At 42.2% G+C, this 23,865-nt stretch overlaps 4 protein-coding genes across 10 annotated transcripts in view; 2 read left to right on the forward strand and 2 right to left on the reverse strand.

The window, feature by feature from the left end:
- Positions 1–11,019, forward strand: csdc2b (cold shock domain containing C2, RNA binding b). 4 transcript variants are annotated; one of them, XM_026325981.1, is made up of 5 exons: positions 1–130; positions 1,348–1,704; positions 2,535–2,657; positions 3,618–3,799; positions 10,939–11,019. In XM_026325981.1, the coding sequence occupies exons 2-4, from the start codon at positions 1,523–1,525 to the stop codon at positions 3,778–3,780; spliced, it is 468 nt and encodes a 155-aa protein (XP_026181766.1). In that variant the 5' UTR covers positions 1–130; positions 1,348–1,522; the 3' UTR covers positions 3,781–3,799; positions 10,939–11,019. The 4 variants fall into 4 exon arrangements, with proteins under 4 accessions (XP_026181766.1, XP_026181765.1, XP_026181768.1 ...); XM_026325980.2 differs by lacking the exon at positions 10,939–11,019 and having other exon boundaries at positions 3,618–4,961; XM_026325983.2 differs by lacking the exons at positions 1–130; positions 10,939–11,019 and adding an exon at positions 154–337 and having other exon boundaries at positions 3,618–4,961.
- On the reverse strand, positions 6,396–13,914 carry pmm1 (phosphomannomutase 1). Its single transcript, XM_026325978.2, has 8 exons — positions 13,564–13,914; positions 12,791–12,908; positions 11,975–12,051; positions 11,601–11,692; positions 10,925–11,024; positions 10,179–10,254; positions 7,549–7,664; positions 6,396–7,447 (listed from the first exon to the last, which is right to left on the reverse strand). Exons 1-8 carry the CDS (start codon positions 13,645–13,647, stop codon positions 7,325–7,327), a joined length of 786 nt encoding a protein of 261 aa, XP_026181763.1. The 5' UTR covers positions 13,648–13,914; the 3' UTR covers positions 6,396–7,324.
- The window catches only part of plbd1a (phospholipase B domain containing 1a), a 25,096-nt gene continuing 14,518 nt past the window's right edge, over positions 13,288–23,865 (reverse strand). Inside the window, exon 12 of the transcript XR_003296745.2 lies at positions 13,288–13,304. The gene's annotated coding sequence lies outside the window, so the exon portion shown is untranslated. The remainder of the gene's footprint in view (positions 13,305–23,865) is intronic.
- gucy2ca (guanylate cyclase 2Ca) overlaps positions 13,397–23,865 on the forward strand; it is a 15,909-nt gene continuing 5,440 nt past the window's right edge. Inside the window, exons 1-16 of one of the 4 annotated variants that reach the window (XM_026325973.1) lie at positions 13,397–13,466; positions 13,990–14,121; positions 14,490–14,628; positions 20,003–20,115; positions 20,782–20,849; positions 20,933–21,151; positions 21,253–21,371; positions 21,785–21,884; positions 21,998–22,106; positions 22,193–22,334; positions 22,541–22,626; positions 22,762–22,879; positions 23,067–23,148; positions 23,318–23,411; positions 23,609–23,668; positions 23,772–23,843. In XM_026325973.1, coding sequence (XP_026181758.1) covers positions 14,595–14,628; positions 20,003–20,115; positions 20,782–20,849; positions 20,933–21,151; positions 21,253–21,371; positions 21,785–21,884; positions 21,998–22,106; positions 22,193–22,334; positions 22,541–22,626; positions 22,762–22,879; positions 23,067–23,148; positions 23,318–23,411; positions 23,609–23,668; positions 23,772–23,843 — 1,416 coding nt within the window. In that variant the 5' untranslated portion in view covers positions 13,397–13,466; positions 13,990–14,121; positions 14,490–14,594. Of the gene's footprint in view, positions 13,467–13,989; positions 14,122–14,489; positions 14,629–18,254; positions 18,953–20,002; positions 20,116–20,781; positions 20,850–20,932; positions 21,152–21,252; positions 21,372–21,784; positions 21,885–21,997; positions 22,107–22,192; positions 22,335–22,540; positions 22,627–22,761; positions 22,880–23,066; positions 23,149–23,317; positions 23,412–23,608; positions 23,669–23,771; positions 23,844–23,865 lie in introns of those variants that run through there. The other 3 variants (XM_026325971.1, XM_026325974.1, XM_026325972.1) reach the window with 3 other exon arrangements.

The raw sequence follows: 23,865 nt of genomic DNA on the forward strand, positions 1-23,865 counted from the left end.
CGCACAGCCGCATCACGCCGTCGGAATCTCTGCCAGCTGCGCAGACTCCGCGGATTGACTCCGTTTATTTAATTCCTCGTTATATAATCCACACCGACTTCAGTCACACACTGATCGTCCTCGGAGCGCAGTAAGTAACGTTTCTGTGAATATGTGCGTGTAGAAGTGGCTGCAGGGTCCGTGTCAGTGTTTGTGTGCGCGCTCGACACTGTCAAATAAAAGAGAGAGGCTTTATTTCTTCGTGTGGTCGTGAAAAGGTCTGATCGCTGTAACATTTCCGTGATGTTTGACACCAGGTGCTTCCTATGAGCGACCTCTCACTCTGCTTTTCTTTAAGGTTTGTTGTCCTAACAGCGCTGCTGATTCTTAGCCTGTCACGGTATTTATGGGAAATCATTTAAGCTGCAAACCAGGGATTGTTTTGTTTAAAGTTTCTCTGATTTCATCATGCGCTTCGTGAGGAAAGTGAAGTGCATGAACTGAACTGTGGAAACTCCACAAATAAACAAGTCAGAGGCACACGAGACGTGTTTTCTTCATAATCACGGGGCAGGAAGACATTTGTGCCCCACCCGGGCCACAGGAGCTTTTTAATTCTGCACATCCAGATGTTCGGCTGCTGTTTATAAAGGTGTGAGCGGCTCTGTCCACTGCAGATTATCGCAGCCTGCTGATCCCGTGTGTTTGTTGCTTATTATTAGCTGTGTCCTTCTCTATTCACGTCAACATCTGCTCATTAGGAGATGGGACTCTGACGTCACAAACGCACCACTGGACATGGTGTTGTGCAGCTGTTCTGACGTCACGCTGCGTGCGGACAGATTCCTCATGATAATTAAGGTTAAATGAAAACGTGGATTTTCACTTTTGTGTAGCGACAGTAATATTTTTATGACAAATCCAAATCTTTTATATGAACTTATCAATATAAAATATCAATATGCTGCTGATATTATTTTAGGCCTGTCAAGAGTCTTGGAAAGAAGCATAGACAACTAATACAATTGCATTGACACTTTTCTAGTCTTCATTATGTCAGATATGAGTCAGTAACCTTAAAATGAGTAGTTTCTAATATTTGGCTTGTAATTTGTAAACTGCTGGTATTGCAGGTAACAGGTAATAAAAGGTAAAAGGTAATAAGGGAGGTTTTGGGGCCTGATAGGACGATGTCTTGGCCTCTGCATTGATTTGGATAATTGGTTTTTTAATGTGTCTGTGGCGTTTCCCCCAGTTGTCTTTAACATAACGGGTTTATGAACAGCAGGGTTTGTTTCTGTGATCTGAACCCATATGACAACTCTCTCATCTTCCTCCGCTCCCTCCCTCTGCTCTCCCTTCTCACAGCAAATCCTCCTGACAGACTTGAAGTGACAGTGCTGGCCTGGATACCTACAGAGCCTGTGTCCCACACTGAAGCAGCCTCCCCCAGCAAGGCACTCAGGCGACAGACCGCGCCGTCAGCAGCCCATCAGCAGCATCCATCACTGCACCCACACCACCCTCCTCCTCCACATCCGACATGGCAGACCCCAGCCTCACGTCACCCTCTGGTACCCTGCTGCGCTCCCCCAACGCCCCTCTCAGCCTCTCCTTCCCCGTCCCGAGGGAGGGGAGCGGGGTGTGGGAGGAGGGGAAAGAGCAACCCCTGCCTCAGGATCTGCCCAGCCCACTGCCAACCAAACGCACGCGGACCTACTCAGCGTACGTGTGATTAGTTTATTTTTTGGTGCGTGGTCACTTTACTGTAACTGGAGCTTCTTATTTCAGGCTACTGGAGTAAATATAGTACACATGTATTTCACTCACGCTGTGTGTGAAGGGTTCATAAGCTGGAAAGACAGGTTTCGCAGTAGTCAATAAATCATTTACCAAAGTTTAATGATCCGCTCTAGGACAAGCTAACAATACTAACTTTAATGTTGCCAGGTTTGGGGAAATGCAGGGAAACTAAAACTGGGTTGTAATGTATCTACAATATATAGTATGACAGCTGAAAAGTTTACACACAAAACCTGACTAGTTTTTAAAATGTTGATGCCCTGAGTACATATTTCCAATACTACTTTGAGTTTTACTTATGCATGTTTTTACTTGTACAAGAGTATTTTGAAATAGTAATACTGGTCCTTTTACTTGAGTAAAGGATAAACTGATGTGAACGTGAGTGTAAACAGTCGCTGTATCGTGGCTGTTTTACTGATTTGGTGCTGTAGAAACTTTGATCTGTTCTATTTACACAGTGACTGAGCAGATAGATGCTTTCACCTCTGCTGCTGTTGTGTTGTGACGTTATGAGACAGTGTGTAGGAGCTGATTTGATCATCGCCTCATCTTTCTCACCTCCTCCATGAATCCTAATCTCACTTGAACCATCGACTGTATCATGTAGAAAAGAGAAAATCTTCACTTCCAGACGTCTCTGTCGACTTGTTTTTGTATCCTGCTGCTGCAGCGTGACAGTAAATCATACTGAGGTGTGTGATTTTATAATCACTGACTGAATTTTATTGTGTTCCTTTCTGTGTCTGCAGGACAGTTCGCGCTCACTCGGGTCCAGTTTTTGAGGGGGTGTGTAAGGAGTTTTCCAGGTCACAAGGTCACGGCTTCATCCGACCGTCCGACGGCAGCGAGGACATCTTTGTTCACATCTCAGAGTGAGTGGCGGCAACACTGAACACACGCACAGAGACATGTTGTGGTTTAGAAACTGCAACTCCCAGGACAGTGACACCTGTGGAAAGTGCTGCTGGTTTTATTCAGGGCAAGCATTACATCAAATGTTTTTACAGCCTCAGCAAAAGCACATTTATGACATTTCTCCAAACAGATTCTGCAGGATGATCCAGTTATCCTATAGCCAAACATTTGCACCAGGGTCATAAAAATAGAGACTGAAATAAGGAGGAAACACACAATGTCTCTTCTGAGGATGACAAATAGAAAGTTTTTACACACTATGACTTGGTAATTAAAATGTTGTATCCTATGGTTTGAATCTTTACAGAGAAATATAAAAACTTGTGGTTGTGTACAGAGTTCCTGTAACTTCCTCTATGAAACTGTATTTGGGACAGTGGCTTCTCTGCTGGCTGAAAGTGAGGACTTTACATGGACGTGCAAGATGGTGAATGATTTAACTTTGTGCAGAGCCAGGCTCACTGCTTCCTCCTGTCTGTCTCCATGCTGAGCTGAGCTGAGCTGAGCTCATCGCCTTGTTGTTCAGGAGCCGTGACTTCACATGACATGATCATGGTTTTGATTTCTTCACCTTACACTTATTAGTCCTCTGACCTGAGGATTGAGACGTCCTCACAAGGTTGCAAAAATATGGTTTTAATTATTATAGTATTACTTGTGTCTTTTGGAGATGTCCCTCTAATTTTTGCTGTCTCTCTAGTGAAGATTATTATCATTATCTGATTCAGTTCAACATGAAGAGGACAGTTTACCTCCTTGCCTATGCAGCCTGTACAGAGCTTGTGGGTAGTTCAGAGTCCACAGTCTGTGTTTGTTGTGTAGTGACGCCTCCTCTGTTTACACTCACTGTAGTTTTCTACATGGAAGCTCAGCATTTTCTCATGCCTCATTGTCATTGTTTATTCTTAATAACTCAGCATTGAAGGGGAGTACGTCCCAGTCGAGGGCGATGAGGTCACGTACAAAATTTGCCGGGTCCCACCCAAGAACCTGAAGGTGCAGGCGGTGGAGGTGAAGATCACACATCTCAACCCGGGGACTAAACACGAGACCTGGTCCGGGCAGATAATCAGCTCGTAGGACCTGAGCTACAGGCCTGGTGGGCTGGGCTGGGCTGGGCTGGGGGGCGCTGGACCTGTGCTGGAACTGATGACTTCCACTCTGAGCTCAAATCCTTTTTGAAAACCTGCACAGCAAAGTGTCAGTAATTCAGCTGGAGCTGGTTCTGACACTGTTTACTGCACTGATGATTGTGCTGTGTGTGTTAAACTGACCATTTATAAACTTAGTGCAGTCACATCTCTTTAATTTAGCCTCAAACTCGTGATTTTGTATGTGCAGAGAGGAGCAAGATGTGAGACAAAAGGCTGAAATCTGTTTTACTTCCCTTCTTCACAGTCGTTCTTCACTTGTTTACGTCACCAAAGTTTCCAGAATCACATATCTGGTGCAAGTAAGGCTCAGGCGGCTCGTCATCACTACCTACACAGTGTTTTCATGTTTAAAAGCAACTGGTTTGAATTTAACAACAGAAACAATTGATAGAAAACATGACATGACAGGTTGATCATATTTAGAGCAGTCAATCCCAGCTGCGTTTGGATCAGAAACAAATAGAAACAAAATGAAAACTACACAATAATCAAAAGTCCTAAAAGTATAAACAGATCGATTCTTGACATAATGTCTCATGACAGTTTTAGGGTGTAGAAATATGGCTTTAGCAAACAAAAAAGAGGAAGTTTTATTTTAAAATCAGGAAGGGAGGAAGGCTGGAGGGAGAGTTAGAAATTCAGTTTGTCTGTAGCAGAAAAAGTGAGAAAAACTGGACTGAAGCAGGCAGACCACATGAACATATCAAAAACATAGAGTGAAAACATGTATGTATGTATCTTTCTGTGAATTAAATATGATTACAAGTGTTTTCCTAAAAAAAATCCATATGGTCAGTGTTTGTGATGTTTTATTTTAAATGTTAATTTGAGGATTTATTCAGAACTGTGTGTCCACAGATTAAAAGCTCGACATATTTTGGGTAATAAAGTTAAAACCTGCTTGGAGAAATGTGAAACCCAGTTTGTGGTGGTCCAGAGGTTTAGGCTGTTTGTTGTCCTGTTTGAAAAGGTCAGGAGCCAAGAAATGATTCACACAATTTTTTTCTATTATCTGTGTGTGGTTTATTCCGTGTTCTCAGGTGTGGGTGAACTCAGTCGGTTCTAATAGAGATCACTGTCAAATAAATGTTTGTAGTTATTCCTGTACATCACTGTTGTCATTTCCTATTAGGCCTGTCCTCTGTGTTCTGTCTTATCTTTCAGTGTCACTGCCTGAGCGTCAGCATTTGTTTAGTTCTGTCACACTTTCATTCTGGATGAGTCTCTGTGGTGGTGGTCCCTGTGATTACTTCTACTGACAGAAGATTAAACCATTTTGTCACTGACAGGTGTGATGGCAGCTGTGTTTCTAATTTCATGTGGTTTGAACTCTGGTCCTGCCCCCTGTTGAATAATCAGACTGAATAACTCATTAATTAGTACTTAGCGTATATATGCTGACATTTTGGAGCCAATCTGCTGTGTGTTTGATTGGCTGCATCGTTGGTTGGCTGGTGCAAAGGTTAGTGAGTTAGTGAGAAGAAATAGTGACTGTCCATGACATAACATGTAATGTGACAAATATCTGCAAAACTGAAGACAACACGAAAAACTAAAACAGGCTAATTCATGGAGAAACATCTGCATAAATGTCTTGATGCTGCCTGAGGAAGAGCACCAGGTTTGAAACTCACTTCACTCCTGAGTAGCTGCCAATCCAGGCTGTTCCTGTGGTCTTCGTACCACTGACTGCCTGGATTTGTATGTGCACATTTTTAAAACCAGCTTCAGCCACTATCAGCCTAGCAGCAGCAGCTCCAGTCCAACCTACGATGCCTGCTAACAGCAGCTGAAACACCAGACTGCAGACATGTAAGGACCAGGAGAATTATTCAGTCTGCAGCTTAACGCTTGAAGTGAGTAGCAAAACACAAGCACCCTGCTGCTGTGCCAGGGGGTCCTGGTTCCTGCGGAAGTAAAAGAACCACTAGTATTTCTACTGGGTCAATTTGGTTTGTTCATGAGTTATTGCAGCATGTCCAGTTCTGCTTCATGAGCACATGTTGCATATTTTATCTATATTTTTAACAGGTCAATGAAATTTTTCAATGGGTCCGTAAATGATTTACTGCTCCTCTGTTGTGTGGCAGAGAAGGTCACTGAGCAGGTGAATCTTTCTGCAGACAGTAAACACTGAGTCTTTGTGTTGCCAAAGCTCAGACTCTGCTACATGAGATTAAAACAGCAAAGAGCCAGAAGATGAGCTGTATTTCATTGTGTAGGTAATTCTGGTGACTCCCATTGGTAGAAATAAAAAATGACAGTCTAAGCCTGTGGACAATGTGCAGCTGACTGACTGATGAAGTGCTGAATTTAAGACTGACCTACATGTGAAAGAGTTTTGTCCAAGTGGAGGAAGAACAACAGTGGACAGCAGAGGTCAGTGAAATATTATTTAACAGATTTACTGCAATGAACAGGCACAAAACCCACATTTCTCCATAGCTGTAACTGTAACACTGGCCAACAACTTGGCCAGTGTTACAGTTAGCTTCAGTGACACATTAAAACCTAAATCTGTGCATGTAGGAGTGTTTAGGCTGCAGCTCATGTATCTGACATTAATATAATAATCCTGGCATCATTATCCTGAACCATAAGAGAAGGTCAGACTGAAAACATAAAAATGAAGCTGAAAAAAATCAAGCATTGTTAAACAGTGCAGACGCCATAATGCAGCTTGTAAAAATATTTTACATAAAAAATTGTCATTCACACTGACAAAACTTTGTGGAGTGACTTGGTCACAGTAGCTTAATTCACTGGTAGCTACTCAAGAGTCACCAACGCTGAGTTTTAATATAAATCGGATAAATCTTGGTCCTTAAAAAAAGCACCAAAAGCAAACAAGATCCTCCTTTCACTACGAGCAGCTTTGTGAACTTACAACTGACATGAGACATTCATGGCATCACCGTTAAACCGTCACTAACTCACGTCCAGCTCAGAGCGCTGTGAGACATTAACATCCCTGGAATGATTCAACAAGACTTCATTGACCCTTCGTTCATCCTGCGGCTCATTTTCAAAATGGATTCACAAGGGAAGAAGCAACATCAAGCCCTCCCTCAGTCTCAGCGTCTTCTCCCCAGCGTTTAACAGGACTGTTCCAGCGCTCAGTTCAAAACATGCCAACATTAGTGCAAAACATCGTTGGACACTCTAAATGATCCGGAGTCTTAACTTTCCTTTCTGGCAGATTTCTTGTTACATGCTACACATCACAGTCAAACACATAATCATGTTACACTTGTTTAGTAAATGTCCCTTTTTTAAAAACCGGAGTGGGAGTTAATGAACAAACACCCTGCTGAGGTCCGTTCTTATTAAGAGTAATCATACTGACAATATGGAGAAACTGCCTAACAGCACTTCATTAGCAGCCTGGGCTCAACGTGCTGGCTGTCATGGCCTGTAGGCGAGAGCTCAGGGGGGTCTGTGGGTGAAGGGACTGGGACCAGTTTAACACGTCAGGATTCAAGTGGAGAGGCATCAAAGAAAAGGTCTCTGCAGAGCCTGGCTGTGTCCTCCGGAGAGCACACCGTGAAACCGATGGTCCGGGGGTCGTTGAAAATTTCATAGTCGTTCCCTCCCTGAAGACAGAATCATTAATGATATACATCGGAACCTCGGAGCAGATTACTGTTTATCTCCACGCAATGACATCGCTCTCTAACACACAGCACAAACTCACATCTGAGGTCTCGTTGCCAAAGAAGTAGATGGCGTCCAGGCCTTCACGCTCCAGCACGTCCAGGCACAGTCTCTTGTCCCAGCCCTCCGGAAAAATGTCAAAGCTGATGAGACCCCCTGAAACAAGACCACAATAAACAGGGACAACGTTATCATTGCAGTCTTCACCATTACACTGTATTTATTCAGTACATTCAGAAAAAAATCATTTCTGATATCTGACGTATCTGTTCAACAAAAAGAGCAGATAAGTGTTCAGACTGCAGTGATTACAAACCAGTGCTGCTAAATACTTTCCCTTTTCACCTTTCACTGCATTTACACTCCAAACCTGCCACAGGGGAACTGAGCGGCAGCTGGGACTGGTGCAGCTCTTTTCCAGCAGGCTCAGACCTGTTTGTTCAGTTCCCAGTACCTCTTGGTAAACTCATACACTGCTCCAAGGTGCTGCTAAACACACCCAATATGTCTGAATCTTTGACCCAAAAACACCAAGCATGTTCTGTGTTCAAGGAATCTTCCTGTAACTGTGATTCTATTATGTCATTTGGGCTGCGGCTCAGAGACAAAGACCAGGATTGTGGTTCTTGTTTTGCAAAATATTGCATTTACAAAGTCCAGCCTGGATTCTTACTGCATCCGATTTTGGTTTGGCACTTTAAAAACCACAGAAGAAGCTCTGTTGTTGCTCAGCTGAGCTGAGTGAACACAGTGACCTTTGAACTCTGAAATGAGGCTGTAAACTCTCCAACCCATCCCCCATTTCCACCTTCAATTCTTTTCCCTACCTCGTCTCTCATCTGAAGGGTTATAATAGAGGCAGCAGCGGAGGACCAGCCGGCCAATCGCAGGGCTGTTTTCCTCACACACCCTCTACATGCCTCCATCCTAAAGACCTTTGACTCCAGACTGTAAACAAGCACATCAGTAACCACTCCCCCACCCCCAGCCTGTTTTCAGCCCCGAGCCGCCACAAGAGCTGCTGACACTGCATGGATGTGTAAGCACCACTCAACCCTTACTCAAACCAACAGTCTTCATGATTCTTCATGGTTACTCAGTGATCTGACAAATCTTAACCATAGGTGAAAATACAGGCGCTAACACCCCCCCCAGCAGACAATATGTAGAAATCAGTCCTTGTGTTCAACACATCAGATATTATCAGATACATAACGAGCATGTATACACACAAACACACACACCTGACAGGTTTTACTTGTCTTTAACAACCTCTGTGATTGGTATCAGGAAAACAGCTTTTAGCACAGACCATCAGCACAGTGTCCCTAAGACTCTGTACACTCAGAGCAGATTGGATAGTGTGTCAGCTTTATATAACACTAATTGCAGACATCAGCCCTATCAGCTGACACAGGCAGCTGTGCAGAGGGAGGTAAACACTCAGGAAAGTAAACATATAAAACTTAAAGTTGTGTACAACCTGCAGACCCACTGAGTCATGTCAGAGTCAACAAATCAAACACACCAGCACTTTCTGCCTCAGCAGCCTGAGGGAGCAGAAAACCATGTTTTTTTTACAATACAGTGGCAATTTAACACAATGAACTGACGTAACCCCATGAGACATATACTGCAGCACCATCTATAACTGTCGACCTCTGTGAACAGTCATCAGACGTGAAATCATGTCGCACTTCTGTTTTCTGCTGATCTTTACCAGGGGGAGCACTGAGGAAAAACAAGCCTGTGTGTCCCGTTTGCTTGTCTGGACTGTGAACAGCCTTCACGCGTCATCAGCAGGACGCTCACACCTTTGCAAAGCACGTAAGCAAACATCAAGTACCCGATTCACCTTTCTGCTGCTGAGCGAGGGAACAGTGTGTCTCTAAAGGTTAAATGAGGACCGTCACGAGGTCCGCCACATGGTCCAAGTGTGAGGTGGAGGGGTCTTCTTCTTAAGAGACTGCAGACAGACAGTCTGATATGTTGGGAATACAATCAAAGATGCTATTACTGGTGTGATCAATGTTACTGTTACTAGAGAGCATGTGCGTTAAAACTACTGGATTTAATCCTGGAAGATCAGTCACTGGGTTCATGCTTTTAGACAGAGTTTAGCTTTGTTCACACTCAGTGCTGCATAATACGTTTTACTGAGCGCAATGCATCCTGGGTGTTGTAGGATTTTTCACCTTGGGAGTTTTGGGGAATAAGACATCTCTTTCCACTGTTTTCTCTAGTCAGAGAACATTAATAATATCATCAAGCAGTGGATCATTCACTGGATGTAGGAGTGGCACAGATTTCAGTCTACTAAGAAAAGAAAAACAAGCGTGTGATCAGATTAATTAGTTAATTTGATAGAGACGTCAATAACATGTCAGTATTCTGTGGTTGCTCACACTGTTGGCTCTTTCTTTTTGCCAGCTGGCTCTGTTGGGTTATGCCTCCTGCAGATTAGAGATGACTCATCTCTCATGTGATATTTCTTGGATAAAATTTAAACCTGGAGACCAGAGTTAGTGTCAGTGGGTAGAATATTACAGGATGTCGTGTACGTGTTTGTATACAAATCCTGCATGTTTTGCAAAGTCTCTCCTTTATCCCTCGTACTGAGCAGCAGCATGTTTTTGTGTAAATGGGATTTTCAGCTGTCAACCTTCTCACCTTTAGTGAACCGTAGTCCCTTCCCAGCAAACTCTTCTTTCAGGGCAGCAACAAATTTCTCCCTGATCTTCTCTCTCTGTGGAGAAAAGAGACTTCAGATCTAAACCTTTATAGACCACATAAACAAGGCGTATAGATGTAAACGGGCTGTGAAGGGTTAAGAGACCTCTGCTTCTTCCACGCCTGGATCTGTGAGCCATCAATGGACAGACTGTTAAACTGTCCTGAAAGCTCAACATTGTTTGGCCTTTCTCTGTCTGCATAATTGAGCTCATCTCATGAAACAGAGAGGAGCAAAGAGACAGTTCACCATGACTGTCAGTGAAACACATCGTTTGTTTTGCTTGAATGTGGCTCCTGTGCATTGAACTAAATCTCCTATAGACTTACATTTCATCAGGATTTAGGGAAAATGTCAGACTGACCTGCTGCTTGTGCAACAATTTGAACATCACAAGCAGCCAGTGGTGACAAAGACAATATTTTACTTACACACACAACTTGATGTTATCTGTGAGTCACAATCCAGGACTATCATTCCCCCACAGGGAAGGTGCAGATAGCAGGCAAATGCAATGTTCACCCATAAACAGTGAGTACAGGTCACATCAGGTTTAGTCTTTGTTCCTCTGCTGTTAGTCAGATTGAATCATGTGATTCTAACCATGTGATAACATGGCTTGTTTGATGATTTGTTTACACCATGTACAGTTACTAATGATCCACTACTGATACTTGGCTTTTACCTTGTCGATTTCAGAGAATTCAATTCGTTCCTCCTGTGTGCAGCTTCGACCGATGGGGGAAATGTTCAGCATCCCATTCCTGAACTCAATGAACGTTCCCCTGCAGGCATGATTAAGATGCATCATTAAAAGACATGCCACTGGTTAAAGACAGGGCTTTGTTCCCAGTATAAAGAAGACATGTCAGTTTATTGTTATTTATACACAGCAATAACAATAGGCACATTTTTTCTGCTTCAGCAGGCTGTTGCTGTGTTCCAGGACTGCAGGTCGAAGGTGTGGGGCCTTAAGGAACTGGTGTTGTAATGGTGCGTTCACACACAGAGTTAAAAAAGTAATCCTCAGTATCTGGCCTCTCATCAGTCACTGTAGTCCTGGAGCTGTAGTCCTGTTGAGCATGTTATCTACAGACTCTGCTCTTGGATTACTAGAGTGGGGGTCTAACTACTCTGTGCTTCTGTTTCCACAAGAATCACAATGATTGCAAGTGGTTCAGAGAATATTTGCATAAAGTTTAGCCTCTCAGCTTTCCCCTGGAGTGTAGCTGGGTGCTTGCTGAATCTGTGGAACTCTATAGGGGTGCAGGGCTGCATGCTAGGTGTCATTCACACTGAATAGCGCCTGCCACTGCTCCAGGCTTTTGAATCCAAAGGTGTGAATGACCCGTGAGTCTCACCTTTTCTTCGGCAGCTTGATCAGCCCCATGTATCTGAGGCAGAAGTTGATCAGGTCCTGCAGCAGCTCCTCCCCAATCTGGTTCTGAATGGCCTGGTGGGATGAAAACACACTTTGCTAATAAGCAACATGATGCACTGTGCTTCATTGTTGTTGACAATTAACTAGCAAATAAACATGAAAACCTGTCAACACATTTTCCATGATCTGTGTATGTTACAAAGTGGAGTTCTTGTTAAATCATCAGGTCTGTTGTGGGAACTGTACAGGGAAGCACGAGTTGCAGGAGCTGCAGGCAGTGGTGTGTACTGTTCTGGAGATAATAACGCCCTGACACTGACACAATATAAAAACACTGTCTGTATGTTCACTTACATGTTTTGAGAGGAGTTTTCCATCTTTGTACTGCACTGTCCCGTTCTCAGCAAATACATAGTCAAACTTGTGTATCACTGCAACAGAGGAGACAGATGAAATGTGGCTAAATGTGCACGTCTGGTTCTCTAACACCTGTACACGTTTACCACTTAGGACTGAGTTCAGAAGAACAGAACAGCCTGTTATTTTTACCTGGTAGCAGATTACAGTGTATGTATGTAACACACAGTGTGGAAATGTCAAGTCTAATCTGTCTGACCTTTCCACTGACCTGCATGCTCTCTGCCAACAACACTCCTCAGGGAAAGTCTGTAACTTTGTTTTGATTATTTCAAAGGTAATCACAGTGGAAGCAGGATGAGGGTGTGTAGAAGCTGATAATAATAACAGCTGAGTTATGTGATAACAGATTGCAACACACATACCAATACTTGATGCTGATTATTCTGTTCAGAGTGTTTGATTGTTGGTTTCATGAACAACTTGAAGAGCTTTTTTTATTACATTGTAATTCCTCTGGTGTGTAATAGGTCATTATGTTTTACAAACTTAGCATGGTGATGAAACCACATTACTATTCATACACCTGCAATCCAGTTGTAGGCTTCTGTTTAGTGACAGACCAGTGTTTAACCTGTCTGTGTTGTTAGAGCGACACTCTGTTTGAGACTGGGTCTAATTTATGGCCTCAAGCCTAAAGGGATCCTCTCGGTCCTGCTCTCTGTGGATTGGTGCTAATATAGAAGTTATAACAGTGTCACAGCAGGCAGTGTAGTTCAGCTGGATGAATGATGTGCAATGTACACTGCTCACCATCATCCCCCTCTCCAAGTTGCTCTGCAATTTTGGAGTAGTCTGACCCCCCCACGATGCCGATCTTCACTTTCCTCCTCAGCCTTTGGAAGAAGTCGTCCAGCTGTGGATTGATTTTCTGCAGAATACAGGAAGTGTTATCAGGTTGTGTGCATGGGTAGAGGTTCCTCTCACAAAGAGAAACACGTCTGATGTTTCATCATTAAAAAGCTGAATGTGGACTGCAAGCATCTTTACATAGAGCAGAGAATTGCCTTCATGGTATTTTGGCACAGATCTCCCCTGGTTAACGTATGGTCCATTTTAAAAGATGGAAGAAAAACACAAGGGAGGCTGCATTATGTAATATCTGGGAACACACTTTTCAAACCAAATGCCATTACTTTGAATGGATAAGAAAATGAAGTCAACTCATCCATGTGTATTCAGGCAGGGTGTAACTAGGTCACCATACTTCATCAAACATATATGTGACCAGACCACACAACACACACACACACACACACACACACACCCTCCGGGCGCTGCAGCAGAACTATGTCAGCAGGCAAACAGTGATCCTGTGACAGGTGAAGGAAGCGAGTGAAACCTATGAAAGCAGAGTCTGCAGCAGCAGGTCAGGGGGACAGAGTGTACTTTCGATTACTGTCTGTGTCCCCCCATGAAATTCATTCAGGTAAAGCCAGAAGAGCAGGAGCTGCAGCACAGCAGGGCTCTGTTACTAAACCTTGGTGTAAGATGCAGTTATTAATAGTGACTGGCTATGGGCTCACCTCTCTAGGTGCCGTCAGGGTGCCGTCCACGTCAAACAGGCACAGGATGTTTCGTTCCGATGAGAAGACGTTTGATTTCTCCATTTCTTCTTAGTTTTTCTTACTTACGAACCGCAGCGTAGATTTTTTTACAGGTCCAATCGTGTGCAAAATAAAAATACAAATGCAAATAAATAATAGTATAAAAGAAGGATGAGTCGGAGTGTTTGGCAGTCAGTTTAAATATTACAATAAATAAAACAGGCTTCTTAAATGCGGATTGTTTCTTCTTATGCGACGTGACAGCTGCTTTTTTTTTTTTTTTTCTCCCAGAGTCCAGTTATCTCGGCTCGGCTCAGCTCGGTTCTGCTCCCACTTGAACTGACAGCGTGTTGTACGTGTGGTATTTTTTGCACAATTGTACCCAGACTGTACTTCTCCCAGCAGCCAATCACGGCCACGCTACCGAGGGTGACGTCAGAAAGTGGGCGGGGTAATCGATTTGCATTCCGGTCCTCAGCCAGATGACCTTTCACCTACAAATAGTGGCTGTGAAGGAGGCAGCAGGAAGCAAGTGAGGTATGAAACTGTTGTTTATCAGTGATAATAAACTATATTACAGCAGGAGGCTGCTAACAAATAATAACATCAGTAATAAAAGTTAAAACGTCTAAATGAGTCCCTGAAGATCTAATGATATTGATATGTGTCCACCTCATTGATAACAGCACTGAAACTGGGCTAAAACAACAGAAACACCATATTTCTATATTCAGACCAGTACAGAGTAGATCTCCCTGTTTATGGAATTTATTACATCTGGAGATCTGTTTCTGTAAATGGACCCTCCTGTTATGAATCAATGAGAAATTTTTATTACAGATCTTTAAACTCATTGTTAGGACATTTCTGATTAGTTGTGATCTGTTTTGTTTCTTGATGTGCAGGGACAGTTTTACAGAAGCTGGAGGTTGCACAGTGCTTCCAGGTTTGATGGACTCTATTAATAACATTAGAAAGAAATTCCTGGTCACAGGAATGTCCAGTGGTCCATGAATGACTCAGATTTTCTTCCTTATCTTCCAGGTCAGTTCTTGTTTTTAAAGCTTTCAACAACTTTTACAATTTTATTAGTTGTGCAAAGTATCAGCTTCTATTTCCACTGAGCTGATACATCCACAAGAGGGCAGACTAGGACAGAGAGCTAGTTCCTCACTGGGAGAAATGATGCTGTTGGATTTATTCTGTTTAGTGAAGAAGTTCACGGTGATTTACTGTCAAGCTATTCTCCCAGTCCAGACCTCCCAGTTATATGTTGTCACTGCATTTCTCAAATGCACGAGTCCATCATGTTCTGGTTATGAGCTGGTCTGTTTGAGAGAGGAGAGCAGGACATCAAAGTGATTTTAAACAGGATCAGACTAAACAGTTTCTGCAGTTCCTCATCCAGGGCAGTAATTGCTTAACAGTGGCACCGTAAATCGTTTGTTTAATCATAGTTTTAATCTTTTCCCCCATAAATCACCCTGCGTGGGCCTGAATGAGTGAGGATGTCAGAGCACAAAGCAGCTTTCTTTGCAGCAGGGGTATAACCGAAAAACAGTCCAACACAATGTGGCAGGATGCAAAATACAGTAGAGACTATACTTTTGTGATTGTATGCAACATTTGTACCTGCTGTGCTGTTTTATTCAGGTATCAATAAAACACGTAAGGTTATCAGGCTGTGTGCCACTACACAACCAGGAGCCAAATATTTAACCATGTTTAAAGTACATTTGTTCATGTAAAGCTTGTCTGTGTGTGTATGTTTATACATTCTCCCTATGGCCTGTTATATTTATATATTGAGACACTAGACTATAGCACTACTGATGTGGGAAATTTGATTTCATTCTTGCGGGTAACATTATAGAGATGATCGACCACACTGTACCTTTGTACCAGGTTATGTGCCTGTAAAAACCCAGTATAACCAATAAAATACAGTGTCCTCATGCCCAAGAAGTGATCATAGCTGCTATTTTGACACTGAAAGAGGGTTTCTTCCTCAGATTGTTTCACTCATGTGGGTGATATTTCAGACTAAAAACCTGTTATCTAACCATATAGTTACTCTAGAAGCCTTTGGCTGTGGTTGTTTTGACCAGGATGCAGCCTTTAACTCACAAACGAAAAACGAGTCCATGTATTTGTTACTTCTGGGTCAGATTACTGCAGCTCCTTACAGCGCAGTAACTGCCTTGTTTTGCAGAAGGCATATAAGTCTAGCTATTAATTCCAGCTCTGCTCTACAGCCTTATGTTTTTATGGTGTTAAAACTCTCTGGGGCAGAACCTGCTGTGCCCAAAGGGAAACTGAACATCCCATTTGGACTTTTCATTGATTCTGATGTGTTTTATCTATATCTAAATCATAAGAGGCCTAAAACACAGACTCTTATGAATGACAGATTTCTGTATGAATTTTATTTTATTTCACTGTATGTGACAATTCGCAATAATTCGCATGCATTCGCATGGTGTCTGATGTCCACATGTACTCACATTTTTTTAAAGTGTCAGTTCTTGAGGTAGTTTGATTTGCCTTTTTCCATCAGTAAGTGTACCAGGGACGTGTTGGATTGATCAGATGAACTGGGAGCAGCAGGACTTAATTCATGTTGTAAATTCAAGAGTTTTTGGTCACCACCAGAATTCGCAGTACCAGCCAGGACTGGGTTTTTGTTGCTGGGAGGCAGCGAGCTTGGCAGAGAGACGATTCAGATGACTGGACAGAAGCTGGTGGACATCCAGTTTGGGTGTATTTAAATTTTCTATCTCGTGGGGATAACAGTCATAATGTAGAGCTGATTAGTGTGAGATGTACAGGTTAGCACCAGGTTGACGTATTGTTTTGAATATTTGAAATGCTGACAATATACTGTGGGCTGAAGTCCAGAAGGTGTTAAGGTCTGAGCTTGGATCAGAGAAGATGAAATCTCAGAACAGGCTACTGGAGGTTTGTTGCTGCAGGATGACACAGTTGCACCAATGGTGGTTACAGGGGCAGGAGCAGGTGTAGAGTCCTGATTTGAGGTTTAGTGCCCTAGTTGTGGGGGGGCTGAATTTGAGAAGTTCACCAGTTGGCATGTTGAAGTAAGATCATGGAATTAGAGCTGATGAGTCAAAATGAGCCCCAAAAGATAAAACTTCCTCTTGACAGCTTGTTTTCCAAAGTTTTCCAATCTGCTCCATTTGCCTGTCACTTGTCATCGATCCATGAGTTAATGTTTAGTGTTAGTGTTTAATTGTCTGGTGCAGGCTTGGTAATAAAATCAAACAAGTTCAGTGTTTCCTTTTTTCTTTTCCTCATATCTTTGTCCCCAGGAGAAGATTCAATGCTTCACTGTTTTAAGGTCCAGTTGAATATACACAGGTTTTACCTCAGGACCTGAGATTGACTAAGACTCCACCTGCAGGGCTGAGAGGGAGATTTATTTACCTTGGTGTATGTAGGTTATCTGCATATACTACTCATGTTATAATCAAATTGGCAGATCCTTTTGATAGTTATCTTAATTTACAAACTGCTATAAATGTGTTGAAAAGCAATGTTTGATATCATAAAGGTCAGTTATTTACACATCAGGTTTATTAGCTGCCAATAAATATGCTGAAACTGTGTGAGGAGATTGCTAAGGGTTATTGGCTGATCATTAACAGGCTAATCATTAGCTTCTGAAATGATGGACGTGCCTTTTTATCTGACTTTGACCTTAATCCACATTTCTTCCATTCCCAGCTGACATGGTCAGATAGCTTTAACCTTTTCTGAGGGTCAAGGCTTTTTTTTTCTGTTTATTGTTTTAAATCCACATTCCTGCTCCATAAGTTCCTCTTTCTGAATTTTTTTAAATTTTTTTCCCCCCAACCAGACTAAGAACTCAGCTGGATATATGTTATCTCAGCCTAACAGTGATGTGTTCAGTTGCTATTAAACAAGCAGGATGAGACAATAAAACTGAGTCCTGTTCCTATTGACAAGTTACTGTTTCCTATACACAATAAAATGCCAGGGTGTGCTGATGGAAAGCCTCTTCACATGAAGCTGTAATGAGACTGAATGGTTGTCTCAAGCCAACCGTGATTTAACAGCATCATACGTATGTTTGTTTAGGACGTTTATGACCCTGTAAGGTATGGCCAGGCATCAGGATGATGCACTGTACGGCAAAGACAAGAGCTTTGGTTCACTGTTAGTGAGGAGATTTCTGACCTTCCACACACAGGCAGAAAAAATAAGAGAAGGAAAAGGACGAAACAGTTTTATTTGCTGGTCAAGTGCTGTTGGAATAACTTGTCATTTCTCAAATTTCACTGTGGTTTTAAAAATTAAAGTTGCTTTGCTTAAAAATAAGGTGACACTGTTTAACAAGCAGTGTGGCCAAGAGCCTTTATAGGCTTAATCCACCCTGCTTTTATAGCAGACAGTATTTATCAGCTCTACACCTTCACTTTTATGGCCTCCTGTGACCTTTGCCTCTCACCAGGAAAGTTTTCTCTGCTTCTGCTTCCACCAAAACATGTTCAGAACATACCAGATTGTATGAAAAGGCAAAATATTTATTGCATTTTCAACGTGTTTCTGTGATGCAAGTCATGACTGGAAGTTATATGACACTGAGGAATGAACAGTCAGCAAACATGGTATTTATGTTGATATGTGCTTTTACTGACAGACTGTTTATAATCATGAGAACTGAGCTCAGTGAGGCGTCGGCCCAGATGCCGTGTGGGAGTCTTTCATGTGCTGCCCTCCCTCTGACGGCTTCACTCACTTGGCAGTTGTTCATTAACGTGTGGAGGATTATTGATCCCAGGTTTTCACTAGAGGAACAACAGGTGTAGAGACTGCTTCTCTCGTCTTCAGTCTACATTTTCTCTTTTATTTACTAAAAGTGGTTGGGGTCAAGTTTTTTCATTTCCACAGGCGTTTTTCTCCTGAATGCTGGACAGTGAATCCAGAGGGCGACTCCTGCTTTATCACTGAGGAGCCCTGTTGAGTTCTTGTTTTTGGACCCATATCGTCAGTGAGAGGATCTCCTGAGGTGGACAGATGTGAAAACCTACTTCAACTCATCTGTACACAGTTAAAAAGATATTGTTGACATGGAGAAACTTTGAAAGAAACAAAATTGTGAGGTCAATTTCAACGATGATGTACAGCTCATACAGTTTACCTTACCTGGGAGTGTTGATACTAGCAGCGTTCGCCAATGACCTGCTGGATGAATGTTTGTCATCGAACCGAAGCTACACCATGAATGTTGTACTGCTGGAGGACAACACTTACGAGTGGAGTCGGGAGTTTGTGCAGGAGGCTGTGGAGCAAGCCATAGAAAAAGACTGGCTGGAGAACATCAAACATGGTGAACATACACATCGTTTCATACAATCTGTCCTTTTCAGCAGCAAGCCAAAAAAAACCCAATAGTTAATGAAACATGCCAAAATGTAAAACTAATCCTGGCTGTCCGATGGAGGAGCCATTGTAAACTTTATGAGGGAAGTGATGATCAGACATCAGCAGTTAAGTACTAGCTGTTCTGAGAAAACCATTAAACAGAGAACTATATGTCAGGATAGGTTTTTCTAGAAGCATGAAGGAGTCTCTCTTGCTTTCTGTTGTGTAAGGAAAGGTTTAACCTTGTCACTGGTGTGTAAATGTTTAAAGGAAACGGAGCGAAGAAGTTGACTTACATCAAAATCAACCCTGAATTTACAAGTTAGGATGAGATCTATTTTGGACAAATACAGAATTTGTTCTTTTATCTCCTGCTGCATGGATTTTATTTCCAGATAAGTAAAAAGGCATAAATCACAGGGGGTGTTAGAGGGAATATTCTTCCTCTTTTTGCAGAGACTTGATTTTGTCTGTAGGAAGCTGAAAATAATCTGAGGCAAATTTCTCTTTTGTGCAAACATTGTGTTTGATAACTTGTCATATAAATCTTATAAAGCAAACAAACTTTTTTTATTGTAGGTGTAGTTTGGTTTTGGCAGAATCGGTGTCATTGAAATAGACTCGAATAAGGTATTGATTGATTGATTGAGTCATACTATAAGCACAAAGCTAAATACAGAACAAACCAGGTCGTCCAAGCATGTATTGTACCTTTAGTAACCTCGTGCCCTCTCAGGTGTCTTGGGACCTTTATGGGGAACCAACCAGTCATAAACTTTTATTTTTATGTGTTTTGACTCCATAATGTTCCATAATGTTCCATAATGAGTTCTGTCTTATGGCTGTCATTTTGTCCCATTTACTTCTTGCTGCAGCTGTAAATCATTTAATGATCTGTAAGAGAAATCAAAGTCCCCCAGTAGGTGAAGAAACAAATCTCTCCAATCTTGAAGATCTTTTTTAAATTGATTTAGTTCAGTTATTAATAACTCTTATCTTCTTTCCATGACTGAAGACTTAAACTTCACTTTGACCGCGACCTTCGATGGGTTCAACACCAGCGCGTACAAACGACAGGGCTGTGGGAGCAGCACCTGCGAGGGGGTGGCCATACTGAAGTTGCTGCATGTGAGTGTGTCCAAAGGATGTGTGGCCTTTTAGTGTTAAATTAGTCAAGGCTGTTGAGGTCAAATGCTTCAGGTGCAGATGTACTGAGGATGATGCCTTTGCAAGAACGTACATACATCAAGTTCCTCACATGAATGAGAAAGCAGAATGTGACTCTGTAGTCATGTGTTCACATATTGTCTTTGTCTTGTGTCATTTCTAAATGTCTAAAACTGAATTAGCTACGACGACATTATTGAGCCTGTGTCTGTGATTAGGGGCATGTTCCTCTTTTCTGATATATTTATTGCTCCGTGACAGGATGGCATGACGCACTTGAATGCAACAGAAATTTACCCATTTTGTCAAACTATTTCTAGGACAGGCTGACAGGGAGAGAAATACATTGATCTAAAACAGCCACAGGGTATGACAGACCAAACTTTATTTGCCACCAGTTTTTAGACCATTTTAGACAAATTTACTAGGAATTCTGGGAACTTTAAGAAATCATAACTTAAGTCGCACCTCAGAGAAGATAAGATAAGACACTTTTATTCTCATGGTATGGAATATAAGAAGGTGAATTGGGAACTGACTGCTTAAAGGTGCAGTAATCTCAGACAGGTTATACATAATAGTGTAAAAACACACTGTGATGAGAATAAACTGCATGTTGTTTTGCAGAAAGCAGGTGAAGTTGGATGTGTCATGCTGGGACCTTCTTGCACTTATGCCACCTTCCAGTTAGTGGAGTGAGTATAACTTTGTGCTCTCTATGTATATAATACTTAACTGAGACTGATCTTTGACTTTTCACTCTGTTATTTCCCCTCAGTGATGACATTGGCCTGAGCCTGAGCATTCCCATCATCTCTGCCGGGAGCTTCGGTCTCTCATGTGACTACAAGACCAATCTGACCCGAATTCTGCCTCCAGCTCGCAAGATCTCAGCCCTTTTTTATCACTTTATCAAGGAATCCTTGCCATTTAAGGATGTTTGGAAGCAGGTCTATGTCTACAAAAAAGTCATCAACGCATCTGAGGACTGTTTCTGGTGAGACGACACAGGCTGCAGGTTGACTGACTGATCTCAGTAGTTTTGTTCATCTCCCTAACATGTGCCACTTTTGTTTCTTCTTCTTGCTTTTTCCACAGGTACATCAACGCACTGGAAGCACCTTCTGCCAATTTTGCCACAAAGACGAACAGAGTGATGCTGCGTGGGGAGGACGAGCTGAAGGCTGCCCTAACCTCAAGTAACAGACACAGCAACAGTGGGTGTTTTATTTTAGTCTGAATTACATCTAACTGTGTAAAGTGTTTCTGTCTGAGCTGCACTGCTTCAAAAACACCTGCTAACATAGTGCTACTTAGCCAGTGTTAGCATGCTACTGCAACAAACTAAGATGGTGAACACAATAAATATAATTGATAACACTAGTGTTGTTGTTAGCACTGGTGCATGTGGAATTAACTAATCTAATTTGGTGTATAAGCTTGTTTCTATGTTGTTTCACTCTGTTTTTTTATTTGACCCCCAAGTGATTGAGAAAACATTAAAAAATAAAAGAGTTTGTCTCCAGTATTCACTGCATGCTGTGCCTCTGGCATTAAAGACTGAAATCAGTTGTGTTAATAATCAAGTATTTTCCTTCCTGTTTTAGTGAAGTGTATCTATTTGTTTCAGTCTTCATCTTATGTGGAGGCCCTGATGACATTATTTCAATAAAGGGGAAGGTGGGCCCAATACACAAGGACATCATATTCATTCTCCTTGATATTTTCAAGTAAGTCTGGCCATGGTTTTACCACCGTGCCCCTGCACGGCACCACGAAGCTTCGTATTGTAAAACCTGTAAAGGGTGGACACTGTCCATAGTAACACTGTACTTTCCTCCAGCCATGAGTATTACATCAACACAACAGCCAGTAAGGGTCTGGAGGACGTCCTGGTGGTCACTCTGCCACGGAGGAAATACGAATATGGCTCCAGCGTTTCCAACGAGACGGTGAGCTGCAACACCTAAACAACACTGTAGAATAGCAGTATGTGTCTAACTCTTTGAATCCTTTCCTCTTCCTATGTCATGGGCAGATAAGTGACTATGTGGCTGGGTATCATGATGGGACCCTGCTGTTTGGCAAAGTGTTGAGAGAGAGGATGCTCAGCAAACGAAACCAGAGATCCTATGGGAATGCTCTGAGCTCCAACCCATTTGGAAACACCACTTTTGAAGGTGAGTCCACATTTGAGGCTGTGGAAATGTTTTGTGAAGATAGAGCAGATAAGACAAAACAATCATTTTCAAAGACAAAGGGCTGTCCTCATGTTTCTTGCACATTCTGTAATAAACAGATTTTTTTCATCTCATTATTTCATATGTGATTTGATTGTCATTGAATTCATGTTTTCTTTATTTTGTTGTGTGTTTATTTCATGCAGGAATGGCAGGACACTATGTGCTTGATGAATACGGTGACAGAGACGCTAACTTCTCCATGATTTATACATCGACCAACAGTGGAAAGGTGAGACAGCCGTCCATTCTGCAGTTGGCACAGACACAGTTTGGCTCTAACGTCATTTTTATAGCCACATGTACTCTGGTTTGGGTTAAAGGTGAACATTTATTTTCATACTTTTATGCTTCTGTCTCTCTCCAGTATCAAACTCTGGTAATGTTTGACACATCGCGGAATAAAACCATAGTGGTCGACCCAAACCCTGCCCTGCCGTGGAAAGGGAATCGCCTGCCTCATGACGAGCCAGACAATCCCTCTGGTAATGCGGTTGCATGCACTGATGCAGAGGATGTATGTGATGCCTCAGACCTGCAGCACCATGCAGCAGTGCTTCTCTGACAGGCCATGTTTTTGAAACTGTGGAGGGAATGTTTGTATTTTGAAGCAACCCCATTTACAGTTTCATATAATGCGAACAAAACAGTTTTTGTACCATGTGTTTCCAGGCTTAAACATGCAGGAGGTGATTGTGATCGTCCTGAGTGTCAGTATTGTGGTGGTGACAGCCATCGCTCTCATCTTCTACAGGTAAAAAAAAAAAAACAACTCATTTTATTGTTGTTCAGGGACTCCATGTATTTTAGCACCAGGAAATCTGATTACAACTAGACAAAGAGCCATTTGCTTCAGTTTTTGAACAAGAATGAAAGGATGTCCCTCACGCTCACCCTGTTTACTTCACATGTTTGAATGTTAGACAGAACAGGAAAGAGCGTCTTAGGCAGAAGAAGTGGTCTCACATCGACCCACAACTGATTGCTCCCCTAGATGAGAGGGAGGTCTCTCTGAAGGTACGCAGCCCCATGCATCAACTGTTTCCAACATCTTACTTTATAGTATATACTGTATATGACACTAATAGTACACTGCATTTTTAATGAGAATCACAAGTTTTTTTTAGTACGTAGTTACTATAAAATACTGCACTATAGTCCAGTACAGAAGTAAATGTACTTACTTTTCCACCACTTGTTTGTACGTGTAACAGATTGACGACGAGAGGAGGAACAGCATGTTCTTCACACACCGAGGACGCTATGACAAGAAGGTATCATGACACACCAAAAAATCTGCATGTAGTCAGAAAAAGAGAGAAAATGATGTCAGACCGTTTGTATTTGACTGTTTTATCTCTCTGTGTTCCTCTGTAGCCTGTAATCCTGAAAGAGCTGAAACACACAGATGGAGATTTCACTGAGGATCAGAGAATTGAGCTCAACACTGTAAGACGCATCTCAGTTGGCC

Source organism: Mastacembelus armatus, chromosome 8 (genome assembly GCF_900324485.2).
Source record: "Mastacembelus armatus chromosome 8, fMasArm1.2, whole genome shotgun sequence".
NCBI lineage: Eukaryota > Metazoa > Chordata > Actinopteri > Synbranchiformes > Mastacembelidae > Mastacembelus > Mastacembelus armatus.